This window comes from Falco biarmicus, chromosome 9 (assembly GCF_023638135.1).
Source record: "Falco biarmicus isolate bFalBia1 chromosome 9, bFalBia1.pri, whole genome shotgun sequence".
Lineage (NCBI taxonomy): Eukaryota > Metazoa > Chordata > Aves > Falconiformes > Falconidae > Falco > Falco biarmicus.
Window position 1 is genome coordinate 5,719,863 of NC_079296.1, and position 15,517 is coordinate 5,735,379.

The window sequence follows — 15,517 nt, forward strand, 5'->3', positions numbered from 1 at the left end:
TTTTTTCCCCCCTCTTGCTGAGTCCATGGGAGATGAAGAAATATTTGAGAACTGAAGCAGCCCTGCCTGCCGCAAATATATATTTCAAGAAAAGGCATACGTCCGCTTGGAAGCCAGTCACTAGGCAGCTCTGGAGATAAGGGCGTTAGAAAAAGTACAAGCAGGGGATAGTCAGCCTTTAAATGTGGTCTAGAGTGACCTAAATAAGCTCTCAGCTCCTTCAATTACACGTCTCTTGGCTGACAATTAGAGAAGCTGAAAGGGTGATGGAGGAGCTGCTAGCAGTGAAGCCCTTCCTATGGCTGGACCAACTCAGGTGGCCCTAAAAACAAGCCGTGCGCTGGCCCTAATGGTGGGATGGTCACAGGCAGCCCCCAGCTCCCAAACAGTGCGATCTGGGGGGCCCTGAAGCACCCCAAGCTGCAGCACAGGACCGCCTGCCTCCCCCGCTGCAGGGGTGGCCAGGGAGGGGTTCCCCATCCAGCCTGTAGGTCAACAAAGTGTTCCGTTCCCAGGTCTGCCAGTCCGGTGCTAAATCCAGAAAACCTCAGCGAGATCCCAGTACCGGAGGATATCCCACCTCTGTGGAAACATGGCATGGCAGCCTCCAAGAAACACAACTCTTATACAAACACATTTAGAAGCCTCTCTCCAACTTCTCTCTAACCATATTCAATAATAATTATTAAAATCCCTCCCAACCTGTTCCCACCCTGCAGCAGCCCCCAACAATCAGCATCTGAACCCACTCCTGGCCTCACCGCCGGCTCCAAACCTTTCTGGAAGGGAGCCAGAAGGTAGGTCCCCATCCAAGAAGTATCAACAGATGATGTTCATCTGGCAAATTGCAAGGGGCATATCAGGTTGTGCCTGGGGGAGGAGAACAAGCTGGGAGAAAAGGATCTTCTTCCAAAGGCACCATAGGAAGCTAAAAGAAAATACCTTTTAAGAGATATCTGTTCCCTTCCCTCGCCTCCCTCCCAGCTGTAAAGAGCAAGCACTGACCTCCAAGGCATCTGGGCTGAGCAATTCAAGTTTCTGAGGATGCGTTTAGCAACTGAAAATCTCCTGATCGTGCAGAAAACAAACAGAGCCAGATTCACAGGGACACAAGTGGCTTTGCTATGCGTCAGCTCAGCCACTTGTCTAGAGGTTCGCAACATCAGCCCCATGAAAGTTTCAGTCTGTGTCATCTGCAGGGGTGCTTATGGCATGATTGTCCAGCAAGGGCCAGGAGGAGGGCCACCAAATTCACTCTGTGGCTGCCACTGGATAGGAAGGGCACTCATTGCTGATTTGGGATGGACTGGAACTGGAAAGGCCAGAGCAAAAGGTCTGCAAAGCTGCTCTGCCAGTCCCTTGCTTCAGACAGTCTAAATTTTCCATTCCCTGTGGTTAAAATCACGGTGAGAACACCCAGTAACACGTGGCCATGAGACCTTGAGTAGGACCTCAGAGTGATGCCTGGGTGATCGATACTGTTGCTGCAGGAGACATCCAAAGAGCTGCCCTGCTGACATCCGCAGGGGCTCAGCTGAGGAGTGGAAAATGAGATCCACATTCTCCGCAACTCGCCCAGCAGCTTTCCAGGGATCCTCTATTCCCTGTGGGACCAGACTATCCGCCTCATAAACTGGCACAGCTCCTCCAAAAACAGCTCTGTCCCAGCACAGGGGACGTGCCGAGCCCAGGAAGCGCAGCTCCCTTGGGCAGAGGTGTCAGCCCAGGGCTCCCATCAGGGACTGATGGCAGCGCTATCAACGGGGCTCCACAAAACACCTATGGTCTCCAGGGGGTTCCTTAATCAAATAATCTGCCTTCTCCCAGAGTGCATCTTGCACAGTAACTCGACCCGAGGATTATAACCACACCAGGCTGCTGCCAGGACAGTTGTCACAACACTGAGACTCTTATTTTCCTTCCCTCTGTTGTGCACTGCGATGCCGGCCAGCATTAGTGAGCAACGTGGAAGCCCACACATGAGAATATAGTAGAGATTAGTGGCTCCCTGAGCATCTCAAAGCTTCTCGGGAGACAGCAGGTCACTATACACCACTCTGGGATGTAACTTTTCTTGCCACCACTTGCAAATGGATGCTAGAGCGAAAGGAGGGATCTGTTGGCCAGTTGTTCAGGGCTGGCTCCAGGACTGTGCTCTGACCCTCACGCAGCACAGAGCCACGTACAGCCCAGAGGGGAAATATGGGCAAACCAACCTCAGAGGATCTGGTGGGTACTCACCTCTCTCTCCACCTCGCACAGGTGAGCGAGGGCTCGCTCAGGAACAGCGGGGGCCATGCCGAGCGCCCCCCAGCCCTGCTGACTTTTCCTTTGCAGCCCCCATCACCAGAGATGCTGCCAAACCCTCTCCAGCACTCCAGAGCCTGCTCTGCTTGGGGTGCACGGGGGCTCGCATGTGCCAGGCAGCCTCCCCCTGGGGTGAGAGGAGCAGCACGCTGCAATCGCCCCCTCTTTTCCTCCCCCTTTCCCACTCCTTTTGCTCTCTCTGCCAAAAGCACGGCCCCTCGGCCTCCCGGAGCGCTGCGGGCCGGAGAGGCTGGACTTCCTGCCAGGCATAACACGAACCAGATGATGTTCTCCATGTACTCTGGGCGATGTCAGTACACCCACCCCCAGGAGAGAGAAGCAGGGAGGGGGGGAAGGGGGGAAAATAAGCTGGATGGAGCTTCCATGAACTCTCGGCAGAGCTGATGAGCCCCAGCCACAAAGCCAGAGGTGAACAGATACAGCCGGAGCCGATAATCCCAGCGTTGGCTAGCTGAGACTCGCCATCACAGGTCATGGGATAAATGGTTTAGTGCTGGGAGAAGGAGCCGGCACCCCTGAAATGCTGGCTGCCCTCCGCAGCTATCTGCACAGCAACCCAAAAAGGTTTAGTGGCGATTCCCCTCCTCCAGGGAAGCATCCAGAACAGAGAAGCACATCTGGAGCTGGCTCTAAATCCCAGCAAAGCCAGGCTTGGTGACCCTTGCTGGTATTAACCCCTGCACCACCAGCACGCCCGTAGGCCAGCCCGCAGCTCTTGGGCGCTGACATGCAAGCACCACCTCTAACACCAAAACCTTCCTCCAGCTGAGCTTCTCCCAACACGTTTGCCCCAAATCAATGACATTCCTGGCACACCGAAGATGATCATTTATTCTAAGAAAAAAAGCACAGCTCTGAGTCAGATTATTTTGGGTGCCTCCACACACAACTGCCATCAACAAACCACTTGGGCTGAAACCTCCAGGGAACTGGTCCGACCCTGAACCGCCAGGCGCCGAATCCAAAGCAGCACAAATATTTTGCATCCTCCAGCAAAGTCCTCCTGATGCCTGTAGCCTTCCCAGAGGACACTTTTGCGGTTTGGCCAAGCCTGAAGCCTTTACGAGCAGCTCAGATCACAGCAGACTCCTACCTCCAGCAGCAAGAGTCTCAAATAAAATATTAAAAGCCCCGGTTTCAGCAATCTGCCCCGTTTCCCGGTTGTTTGGAGGGAAAGCGTCTCTGTGGCTTCTCCCAGCGGAGAGCCTGGCAGCCTCCCTGCCAGCCAGGCACGGGGAGAGGGGCAAACCGAGCAGGGGCCCCCACTTACTACATACATTGCAACAGGGTTACACACAGCAGGCAGCCTGCAGCCACCCCCTCACCAGCCTGCGGGCCAGCTTTGGCCACTCCACCAGCGAGATGGCAACCCCAAAGCAAAGCGGGGTGTGCGGCGGGGCCCCCTCCGCGCCCCCCCTCCCCAGCTCACCGCAGCGGTACCACCACCAACCGCCCCCCCTTCCCCCGCTCTCACCTCCAGCGGCGGCAGGTCGGGGTCGAGCTGGGTGAAGCTGTGCAGCACCACGGGGCTGCTCTCGCCGGCCACCTCCAGCCTCACGCCGCCCCAGAGGCTCCGCGCCCGCCGGCAGCCCTCGAACATCCTCTCGGGGGCGGGCGCGGCCGCATGGTGCGGGGGGGCGCGCCGGCGGCTCACCATGGGCAGCGCCGCCGCATCCCCGGCGCCGCGCTCCGCCGCCGGCCCCGCCAGCGCCCCCGGGGGGGGGACGGGGCTCCGCCGGGGGGGGTGGGGGGGAGGGGATGCCCGCGGGGAGACGCGGAGCCGGCGGGCAGAGGGGCGGCCGGCGGGATGGAGCGGAGCGGAGCGGAGCGGCTCGGGAGGCGCGGCGGGAGCGCCCGCAGAGCGGGGCAGGCGGCCGGGAGCCCGCAGCCGCCGCCGAGCAGCCTGATGTCACGGCGGGGCCGGGACGGAGCCGGCCGGGCTGCAAAACCAGGCACTGGATTCCTGCCGCTGCCTCCGCCCGCCCGGGGGCGGCACGGCTCGGCACGGCCCGGCCCCCGCGGGGGGGACACCGCACCCGCGCAGCCCACGGAAACGGCGGGCGGGGGCTGCGGGAGGGGCGAAGCCTGGAGGGGATGGGGGTGGGAATGGGGATGGGGGGGGCGATGCTCCAGGAGAACCCCCCCGAGGGGGAGGATGCGAGCAGTGGGCTTTTAACCGGGGGGGGGGGGGGGGGGGCGGGGCGGGAGGGAGCAAAGCTGTAGGGGTGACAGCGGCTCTGGAGAGGGACACTTGTATCCCCAGGGGTTCGTGCAGCACCCAGAACTGGGGTTCACCCACCACCACCCGAAGAAAAGTCTTAAATCCAAGCGCTGGAGCATTAACAGCGCGTGTTTGTGTCCCAACAGACAAAGTTTTCTCACACGGCAGGAGCGCAGCCCCCCGCCAGCTGTGCTGCTGTGCCGGGAGCGCTGCCCAGCTCCGCTGCCCGCAGCTGGACGGTACCGGCAGCATCCCCGGGGGGATGAGGGGACGTGACCGGGGCCCCGCAGTGAGTCAGTGCCGGGGCAGGGTCTGACACCCCCCACCCCCCCCTTGCCATGCACCGGCAGGGCAGGGAGCAGGGGCCAGGGCACCTGCGCTTGGCCCAGCAGGGACCCACGGTCTGGGGGGACAGCGGGGACTCAGATCCCACTTTAAAGAGGCCCCAAGCCCCCAAGACGATGCCGAAACCCTGTAACATAATTTTGTTTTCAGAGGCAAAGAGGAACAGGCAAACCTGTCATTAGTCACCCCCCCAGCGCTGAGCACAGCGTGCTCTCACCCTCCCTGGGCTCTTCCTCTTCCCTCCTCACACGCTGCCCATAAACCGTGTCACAGGGTCTGGGCAGCTGCTGCTGACACCACCAAAACCCAGACTTTTACGCCTCAGCTCTCTGCGCAGCTGAAATAACATCAACCTCCCAGGGCCTTCCAGCCCCGCGGCTTTATTCCCAACGAGAACATGGAGCCGATGCTCACGCGTCCAGCTCTGCCCAGGGCACCGGCAGCTCCTGCCTGGGCAGGAAAGGATTAACACAGCTGCCAGGGATGTGGTGTGCTTCCAACTTGAAAGTTTACCAGGCAGAAGGATGAGTGAGGACAATGTGGGCTATTGTCCTCCTTATCTGAAGCCACAGAGGGTCAAGGGGACTCCCTGGGACACCCTGGGAAAGGGGAGCCAGCCCTGTGCCAGGGCTTCGCGCCCCCGAGGCAGCCCTGCACCTTCCGGATGCTCTCTTAGCTGTGATGCAGATTTTAGGGCTGCCCAGGCGCAGAGATGAAGCCCCGATCCCTGCCCCGGTCACCCCCACGGTGCCAGACAGGTCACCCGAGCTTTCTCTGCTGCAGAAAGGACACAACGATGCTCCGCACAGAGATGTCCCCAGACCCACCGGCAGGTCATGCAGAAACCGCGTGATGCCGCAAGATGTGCTATGAAACGAGACCGGTGGCGTGCATCGGTTCACTTGGCGCATGCAGAAATCAGAGGCAGCACCAGGTTCTCCAGCAGCAATCAGTTGCCTCTCTGGGCTGTAGGGTCTCTGGGAGGGAGACGGTGCTTTTCTTCGGTGTTTATCTCTTAGGGCAGTGTAATCACGGCCCACCACTGGAATTGCGTGGCACTGCTCGAGTGCACGTAATAACAGCCCTACTCATTTTCAGTTGGCAAAACCCTTCAAAACCCTCCAGCTTCATCTGACCTCTAAGGAAAGATGCAGCTCTGTTTGATGGGCAATTTTCACCGGTCCCTTGGTTGACCACTAAAGATGGTTTCAGGGGAGAAACACTTCTGATAATGGATAATAAATAATATAAGGCAGGAAGGCAACTGCAAGGGTTTAAAAATAGCCAGCCAGTTTCCTTTCTCCTCTCCTGGGAACCTTCTGGGTCTGAAAAGCAAAACACTCAAAGCGGGGTCAGGAGCCCAAGTTCAGGATGTTTGCTCAGTGTAGCTAACCCCAAACACTCAGCCGTCAGGGACCAGGCTCTTGAAAGTCATGAGATTCAAAATAAATAACTTTGCAGGGCTTCTTATTTGCCTCTAAGCATACAGCCACAAGGGAACATGCAGTATCACACCCTCAGGTTTCTCTCCTGCACCCCTGAAGGTCTAGAAATTGAAAATAGTGAAACAGAAAAATGCAATTATTTTATATGATGTGACTCCCAGAGCAGGGGATTTAAGAAAATGATCAATGACTGACTCATTAAAAAAAGAAAATCATCAACAATTTACACTTGGCAAACCCAGCAAAAACTTTTCACGACACGCTGAGCATTTGCATTGACGCCAGCTATAAATGTCCCATCAATTTAGTGGGCGCAGGAGCAAAGACGGGTGCAGGAACCGGGAAATCCCTTACTTTGTTTCTTTCCACCACTCTGCAATCAGCACTTGGCTGAATAAATACAAGCCCATACGGCCGATACCTACAGATCACAAACCTACGCTCCTCTGCCGCAGTCTCCAGCCTGCAGGCTTCCCTGCACGGTGAATAATGTGGAGTGGGTAACACCGAGAGGCTTTTGGAAACTCTTAGCTAGTTCCCTGGTTTAGCTCAATCCATTTGGGTCAGGATTGAGATCTTAGTTTGTTTCTTAGTAACGGGGCTCAGCGCAGACCCCAAGTTGGCTCTCCCTGTCTCGTACAAGCTCTTAGATGCAGCCTTCGAGCATCCCCCTCTGCTCCATCCTCCAGCCCTCCCAGCGACTGCCCTCCTTCGCTTTCATCTCACTGCTCCACTTCCAAGAAGGGCTTTCCAGCGTATTTCCTACAGGACAAAACTCACGGTGACCCAGTTCCCGTGCTCAATATTGCTGGGGTTTTTTTTCTTCCATCAGGCCACGGGCTGAGCGAGCGAGGCTGCCCACCCCACAGCTTTGCTCAGCCATGCTTTAGCTGCCTCCTGCATGGCATCAGGCTGCCTGCAAACACTCCCCTGCTCCTGCCACTGCGCCGAGGGCATGCAGCGGCACCGCCTCGCAAAACCCCCATTTTCTTGAGCCTCCGCGATCCTACAGCAGGGCAGATGCCAGAGGAAAGAAGGAAACGTCAGCTCCCACCACAGGAGGCAAGAATCGGGCCCAGCCGCCTCTCACAGCCCCTCTGGAGCATCGCACAGCACCAGCTTTCACTGTTCGACGAGAGTGACGAGGGACCCAAACCGGCAGCCCCCCGATGGGAACCAGGCTGTGCTGTCTGGGAGTCACAACATTATCCAGTCTCTGTCCCAAGCTCCAGCACCAACTCACGAGGCGCATTGAGTAAATCCCTGCAGTGCCCCGTGTCAGGCTGCTCGCCATAAAATGGAGACGGGAACACTTCCTTCTATTGTAGGGGCTGGGGAAGCCCTTCTCATGGCTGTTTGTAAGGCACGTTGGAGGAAAAGCACTACCGAGAGAAAAGAAATAGTAACTAAAGGTCAGGCTGTTCGTTGCACTTGCATTTGAGTCCTAAATCAAAACTTTTGGGGCATTCAGATTTTAATTTGAAAGACTTTCATTGCCACTTCCCAGTCTCAACTGGAAAATTATTTTATAAGAAATAATAATAAACTAGTACCCTCTTTTCTACTTCTGGACAAAGAAAAAAACTTCCAGGCTTGTGCAAGAAGGGGAAATGATGTCACTGTTCCTGTCACTGCTCCATTCCGTACAATCCACATAAAGATGTCAGGTTAGAGCAGTTGCTCCCAAAATTTGGGGACCAGCAGATCACAGCCAGCCCTCAGTCCCTCGCAGTCCCAATTCGAACTTGCAAACACCACCCATGCCCCTGTTTAAGCAGGTTTTAGAGGTGAGCCACACACCACTTGCCACGGCTTATAGCAAGCTCGGATTTTAGAAATTCTCTGCCAAGTATTTCAGATCCAAGGCAGTTGGATCATTCACTCTGCCTCCAGGTTTTGGGAGTTTCTCAGGGCCGATCAGGCACTGTGAACTCTTTGTGCTGGCAGGGAGGAAGGCTGACCCAGGCTCTCCTGCACTTTGTGCCCCTTCTGACAGTGGCACCTGTTCTCCAGCTGCAACATCCCCTCCTCCCTACGGCCCCCCACGGGCAGCTACCGATTAAGCGCCGGGTTAATTCAGGAACGCAGCTCTCCTCCAGCCTCTCCGAAGCATGCCAAACGTCTAACACAGCGAGGCAAGCTCCTAATTATTGGCAGTTCCTAGCAGAGGAAGCACACCAAATCCCCAGGCAATTAGGATCTAAAACTCTCCATCCAGCTATTCTGTGTTTCATTTCCTGCAGCCCCTGCGCACAGCTGGGCTATGGCATCTCCTGCGGAGACTCCAGCCTCCTGAAGCTCAGCAGCGACGATGCAATTATGCCACAAACCTCGGAGACTCAAGAGCTTGCAGGAATATTTCTCCCCAATGCAACAGCTGGGTGGGATGGCATGAGAAGTAGTGTTTGAGCATCTTTCATTACAGAGTGGCAAGTGACAACACAAACCGCTGTTTTTCAAGCTTGCTGACCTCTAAAAGCTCAGCAGAACCAGGCCAATGTGGCAGGGCAGGATGGAGTCGAGCCACTTTCTAAGAAACAACTGACCATAGCATGCTGTGTGCTGGCATTTCTGGGGAGAGGCGCCTTGATGCCTTCGCGGCCATTTAAATGGAAAGAAAACACTCAGAAAAATAAGAGGCAAAATGTAACTCCTAACATTAAAACATGCCCAGAAAGCCAAAGACATCAGGGTCCATCTTGTGAAAAGCACCAAGAGACCGTACAGCATTTTGCAGGGCACTGGTGGCAAGGGGATGCAGGAAAACAGGCATGAAGGCTTGCCCAGAACTTGCTGTTTGGAGAGGATCACGAGACACCCAGTGAGTTTTGTCACGGACCATCCCCACGCTGAGAGGGAGCTGTGGCTGCAGCTCGGGGCTGCAGCGTTTTCCTTTTCCACGTGCTTCTCTGCTGCCGGCCGCAGCGTTCCCCCGAGTGCCGAGCTCAGCAGGCATTACGCTGCTGGAGCCTGACACGCTGCAGACACGCCAGAGCTCCTCTGGTAAAGACTGTTTCTTGAGCTGTTTGTCTTTAAAGGCAGCTTTTATCTCCCCATCACCTTTCTGCCAGCATGTTTCAGTCAGCTCTTTTAACAAATACCACCTAAGGTGCTTAAAACCAAAAGAAAAACAGGAAAAACATTTTTTGGTGTTGCTTAGCGATCAGCGTACGGTGAGTGCGAGTCTCCCAGGTGCTCAGAGTTATTGCAGTTTCCATCCTTGCTCGCATGGGTCCTCTGCACAACAGTCAGGAAAAGAAAAATCACCAGGAGAAAATAGGAGAAAGGTTACGAAGCCACAAAAATTGGCAGGGAAAGATGGGAATGGGTGTAGCCCCTGAAGATAGAGGAAACTTGTTTCTGAAATCAAACCAGCCCTTTTCATCTACCAGAAAAATAAAATGACATCGTGAGATTTCATTACATATTGGAAACACGTATCTGATCGCTGATGTTGGGCAAGGTCCAATGGTGGCGGTTTCACTGGCAGAGCATCCCGAGACTTCCAGGGTCCCCCAACAAGTCCCCCAACAACTGGAGTCACTTTTCCACCACCAGCTCAGCACCCTGAGCCCCTTGCATCCCAGAGGGTCCCTGAGTGCTGCCGGCCCCTGCCCTGCCCTGCTCAGACACGGGCGGCCAGGGGCTACGCCGATGCACAAAGCAAAGTTAATCTGCCTCCAGCTACACCACTTCCCAGAAGAAACACAACCTATCGGAGAATTTACTGGGCATATCTTATTCCCTTTACCACAACCTTCAACAAGGGAGGTTGCATGCTGGATTTTCTGTACACATGACTGTTCCTCGCCCCAGCACCTTTGTACTGGGGCCAGACTGGGAGCAATAGCTCAGTTCAAGACACTGCTCTGTTGAACACACAAAATCCGTACTGCAGTGACTGGCTGGTGGCTGCCTGTGAAACAGGGAGCAGCATTGCCCACTGCTACAGCTTTGGGATGCTCATGTCATTGCTTGGGCAGGGCTGAGTGGCCCCATCGATCACTCCCACCCAAACCCCCTTCCAAATCACCTGGACAGCAGGAAGTGCTCTCCATGGTGAGGCTCATGAGTCCAGGTGGAAAATAAACATAATGAAGCTCTGGCTCTGCTCACCTTTCAAAAATACAGTCAAGGGCAGGCAGTACGTTTTTCCACTGACAGCCACCAGCCAAAATGACACCTTCAGCTGAATCGTGTAAAAGGAGACTCTCAGAAACAAGAGGCTCTGGCAACCAATCAATAAAGAAATCCCAGCGGATAACAAAGAAACTTTGCTCATTAGGGTGGCTGTCCTCATCATCAGCTCCTGCCTCCCCCAGCACACTCTCTAGCCCTGCTCTCACCCGTGCCTCCCCCGGCACCACCACAGCCACGAAGGTAGCACGTACACCTGCATTACCCACACCAGCCAGGGAACTGGGACCAGCCCTCGGGTCCCACTCTCCAGTCAGGGGAATGGAGGGCAGCTTTATTCCGGCTGTCATCCCAGTGGCTCTGCTCCTGGGCTAGGGAAGGGGAAGAGAGGCTCATCCCCTGCCCTCTGCCACGGTGACAGCTCCTGCCAGCATGTATAGGGCATTGCTGAGCGCCTGCACTTGCCTTATATCTGGGGATGTGCTGTGACCCCACGCTGCTGTTTGCCCTCCCTGGGGACGGGGATGCAGGTTTGCATCTGTGTGACTACCCCAGCGTGCTCAGACTTAGCTCCCTGAACCTGATCAGCACCATATGCATACATTTCCCCATCTCTGGAACGACGTATCTTAACGCCCGTAGGGAAAGGAACGGTGCCATGAAGCTGCGAAGAAGTCCAAAAGTGATGCCAGAGCACAAGCACAGGGAAGCAGCACAGAGAGCTGGTATGTTGCACAAGACTAAATTACGTCCAAAGACTGGCTAAAACATAAGAGCCAAACAGGCTGCAGCAAGATGCTGGGCTGCAGAGCTGATCTGATCTGAAGAGCTACAGGTAGCAAAATAGAACAGATTTACATGTAGCCTCGGTTTAGAACAGTTAGCCCAGTATAGGAACAGGATGGAACAGATCTAAATGCCAGATCCTGGAAATAAGTGAAGCAACAGGAAGGTGTACCGTGCATATAACATTAAAAACACAAGTAAATAACTGAGGTTACTTAAAATAAGAAATCCAGTTAAACAGGAACAAAGCCCCTTAAGGGGGGATAGGGAAAAGGATGTTCCAACAATGGTCCTGTATCTCCTTCGGCTGCACAAACGTCAGGGAAAGCATACATCAAAACCCAGACGGGTTGGAAAGCCGCCGTGAAAGCTGCAGGAAAGCTGACTTGATCTGAAATGAGGAGTGAAACCTTGGAGCCGGGCTCTGGTGGAGTGAAGAGCTGATGTGATTGAAAGTGAGCAGCAGAGAGAGGAGCCAGAGGGGCCGGCGCAGCCGCAGGGATGAAGGAGAAGAGAGAGGAGCTGCAGAAGGAGCACAGCAGGAGGGACGTCCAGCAGCTGGACCAGCAGCCAGCATGGCTGGGTGCTTGGGGCCGGGTGCTTGCTGACGCCGTGTGGCCCCTGCCAAGTTATTTGGGCCAAATTCACTTCGGTCTGGGCTGGGGCACAGTGAGTGGACACCAAAATATTCTGTTTTAACAGCCTGAGTACACACTCACTGGTGTCAGCCATGTGAGAGTCAGGAAAAGAGGCTGGCAAGAGCTGGAAAGGGAAAGTTTCATCGCCCAGCCCTGAGCCAGGTATTGCAGAGATGAAACAGTCACATGACTAAAAAGTCAATTAAGAATTGTAAAAGTCTTTTAGTATTCCCAGGTATTGTTAGTCCCTCAGTCAAGGATGTTCAGAAAAAAAAATGTTTTTCCCTTCGGTAATTACCACTTTAAAAGGTTTCCGCTCCGCATTGTTTTAGCGGGGGGAAGTTATTCCAGTGCCTCGCTCAATGGCCAGCAAAACTCTTTTTGTTGTGGGTTTTTGGCATGGAGGAGCAATGTTCTTTCTTCCAAACAATACTGTACGCCAGTGGCCGAGGGCCAGATTTATCTCTCGGTTACAGTGGCACAAATATCAACAAACTCGGCAAGCGTCGCTGAGTCACACCATGGTGCTGAGTCCAGCCACGGTGCTGCTGACCCTCTCGACATTCCACCTCTGGGTCCATGATTTATGCTGTTTTTACTTTAAATCTTGGCTCCAGGAATCACTTTGAGTGCTAAAGAATTTCAGTCTTCATTAAAATTAAAAGGTCAGCCTGTGAGCACTGAAACTACTTGTGTTGTTTCCTACGGTTTCACGTCTCGAGATGGTCTTTCATGCCTAAAAATGTACAAACTGAGAATGAAAATGGTTTTGTGGTTGAAGTGTTTGTAAGAAGCATCTCCCACATGGATTTCTGGTGTCTAATAATACATGAACTGATGCGACAGATGTTTTGGGGCATTTACAAGATCCTTTTCCTCCTTTCAACCATCTAATTTCATCATATTTGCACAGACTTAACTATCTGCAAGCCCTCAGCCAAACTTGTGTGAAGCGGGCCAGCAGGTTCAGAAGTCATTTGGGAGAGAGGACACAGGCAGACAGACATGACAGCATTAGCCTGATTTTACGTAATTAGATTTTAAGAATTTTCTGTCCCCCTAATTGCAAGGAAAACAGCTAGAAAACATGAGCAGAGCTTCTGCAGGAGGATCAGGGACCAGAGAGTGAGCGAAACAAGCTGTTCCCTGAGGGTCTTGCCCAGCTTCAGTGAGACTTTCTGCAGCAGCGAGGCAGCATCCTGCCCCCCCTGAGCTTCTCCTACCTTGGACTCTCACGGAACAGAAAGCACAGGATGATCGATCAGTTCCTGAGCAGCCAGCATCATTACAGGTCAATTTTTTTTTTTTAATCTCAGCAATGAACATTATATCCCTATCTCTGGTTAATTACCCATTGCTATGTGAGCAGCGCTGTTAAGGAGCAGTGTGTTTTTATGACACGTGGATGCGCAACACAGTGGCACGCAGGTGCAGCACCAGCTGGGACACCCACTCAGAGTCCCCTTTTTGCAAAAGCCAGACCCCTGGAGAGCTTCCCTTTCCCACCTTCTTGCCCCGGTGGAGGTTCACCAGCTTTTGCAAAGCTCTTCTCCAGAGCAGGCTTGCAGCAAGAGGGCTGGGGCAGTGGGGCGATCGAGGGCCCCTGGAAATGCAGGTGTGTTGTAGGTCTTGGATGGAATTTGGGGCCAGGCTGCAACCAGCTGGACTGTCAGCAGCAGCCAGGTCTCCCACACTTGGGGACAGGGCCCTGCCTTGTGCTGACCCCAAAATAACTGGGGATGGGTAAGCAGGGCCAGGTCCCTCCAGGGGCAGGGGCTGTGGGTGCAGAGGCATCCAGCCCTGTGCAGTGGGAAAAGGTGGAGCTGTGCCCCTGTAGCTTGTCCCTGTGTTTCCCCCATTCCTCTGCTGAATAAAAAGGGAAATCCGGGATTTTCAGCTGCTTTTGATTCCCTCTTGCTCCACACACAGCAGGGTGGGAAGGGATTAGTCTCCATTTCCTGGCTCCAGACAGCTCAAAGGGCTGCCCAGGCAGGACCCCCCCGGTCAGGGGCTCCCCGACCCACGACCACGATGCTGCCGGACCCCTGCATCACTGCAACAGTTGGCTCCATCCTGCCTCCCCCAGTCCTCCGCGCATCTCCCCAGAGACCCCGGACATGCCTCCCAGCTGCTCTGGTCAGTCAGCTCAGGGTCTGGCACTACAAACCACGTTCCCTCCTTCCTCACTGGGCTGTGGTTTCTAACTTGTACTTGGTTTCCAGCATGGGAAGTAGAAGTGCTGGGCAAGGTACGGTGATGAAAGAAAAACCCAGACTCTGAGAAATGCACATAGGAACCTAAAGGGAGAAGAAAAGAAGAAAAGGAAGAGCAGAAAGGGGCTATTTTAAAGGTGGGGTTTGGGGGCTGTATCCTGGCAGGCAGGAGAGCAAGCCCCCTCATCTTGAGCCACCAGCATCACCAGGGCGCCCGGTTTGTTTCCTTGTCAATAACATCACAGCTAGCCAGTGCCAAGATTGCCACATAGCTCATCGCAAATAGCTCCTCAACAGCTCCAAGTCAAGGGCCTGATCCTGCTGGCTGTCCTCTGGAGCTCAGAGAACCCTCCCCCAAACTAAAGAGGTGGATGGCAGCGGTTAGCAGGACAGTATCAGGGATTCCCCACTCGAGCTGCTGCCAGAGGGAGCGAAGACCCAAGGTGTCCAGCCACCGAGTGCTGCCCCAGCCCCAGCACACCTGGGGACAACCCCAGCACGAGCTCTAAGTCAGGAGAGGGGCAAGGACACAGGACAGAGGAGAGATCTGCATGACTCTGCACACAGACAACAAGAAAATCAACAAAGCAGCCTTTGGATGTAAACAGCCCTTGGGGTTCATAAAGTCAAGACCTCACTTTAAGATAGAGGAAAATTCTTACCATAGAGGCACAGAGGAAGACGAGCACCCGAGACACTGCTCACAACCAGCATCTGCATGGAGGTAATGCCTGAAAGCCTCAGCTGTGGACCACAACACAGGGTGTTTGCTGCCGTGCCAGCAATGTGCTCCCCTCTCCAGACACCATGTGTGACGCCACACACATGACTCCAGAAACTGGGAGTTAAAAATACCAAATATCACAAGTTCTGCCCAAACCGAACCACCAGCCTGCCGGGTCGCTACGTTACAGTGTCATATGACACAGCTAAGAGCTCTGCCACCGGGCAGAAGGATCTGGCGAGAGCCACCTCCTCAGGGCAAGACATAGCCAATGGTTTCAGCAGTGGTAATACTAAAACAAAGCAATTCAAGCACTCCAGGTTCACAACAGGCAGACCCAACACCAAGCTCTATCTTGGCTGTCCTCTGTTACTCGGGTTGTAGCGTTTTACCACCTCCCAAGCACATTGCACTGAAACCAAAGATGCTATTTGCATCAAAATGGCACTTGATAGCCAGCACAGTGGCCAAATCAAGCTGTTTCAAACCAGTGCTCCTGGCAAGGTAGTCGCTTAGCATTATTTGAAGCTCACATGGCTAAATTCACCCTTACCCAAATGCAGCAGCAGTGCCTGCCTGTGCTTGGCAATGCTTAAACAGTTGGTGTCGTGCATGGGGACACTAGTGCACAGTGAGGGTCAGGGGATCCACCGAAGCCACGTGCTGGCTTGGGAGAGGTG

At 54.4% G+C, this 15,517-nt stretch overlaps 1 protein-coding gene across 6 annotated transcripts in view; it reads right to left on the bottom strand.

Moving 5' to 3' along the window:
- The window catches only part of RALGDS (ral guanine nucleotide dissociation stimulator), a 61,541-nt gene that overhangs the window by 21,726 nt on the left and 24,298 nt on the right, over positions 1-15,517 (bottom strand). For 2 of the 6 annotated variants that reach the window (XM_056351713.1, XM_056351710.1), the window contains exon 1: positions 3,803-4,314. The exons of 2 other annotated variants lie outside the window; for them this stretch is intronic. In XM_056351713.1, coding sequence (XP_056207688.1) covers positions 3,803-3,985 — 183 coding nt within the window. In that variant the 5' untranslated portion in view covers positions 3,986-4,314. Of the gene's footprint in view, positions 1-2,241; positions 2,377-3,802; positions 4,316-15,517 lie in introns of those variants that run through there. 2 more of the 6 variants (XM_056351709.1, XM_056351714.1) reach the window with 2 other exon arrangements.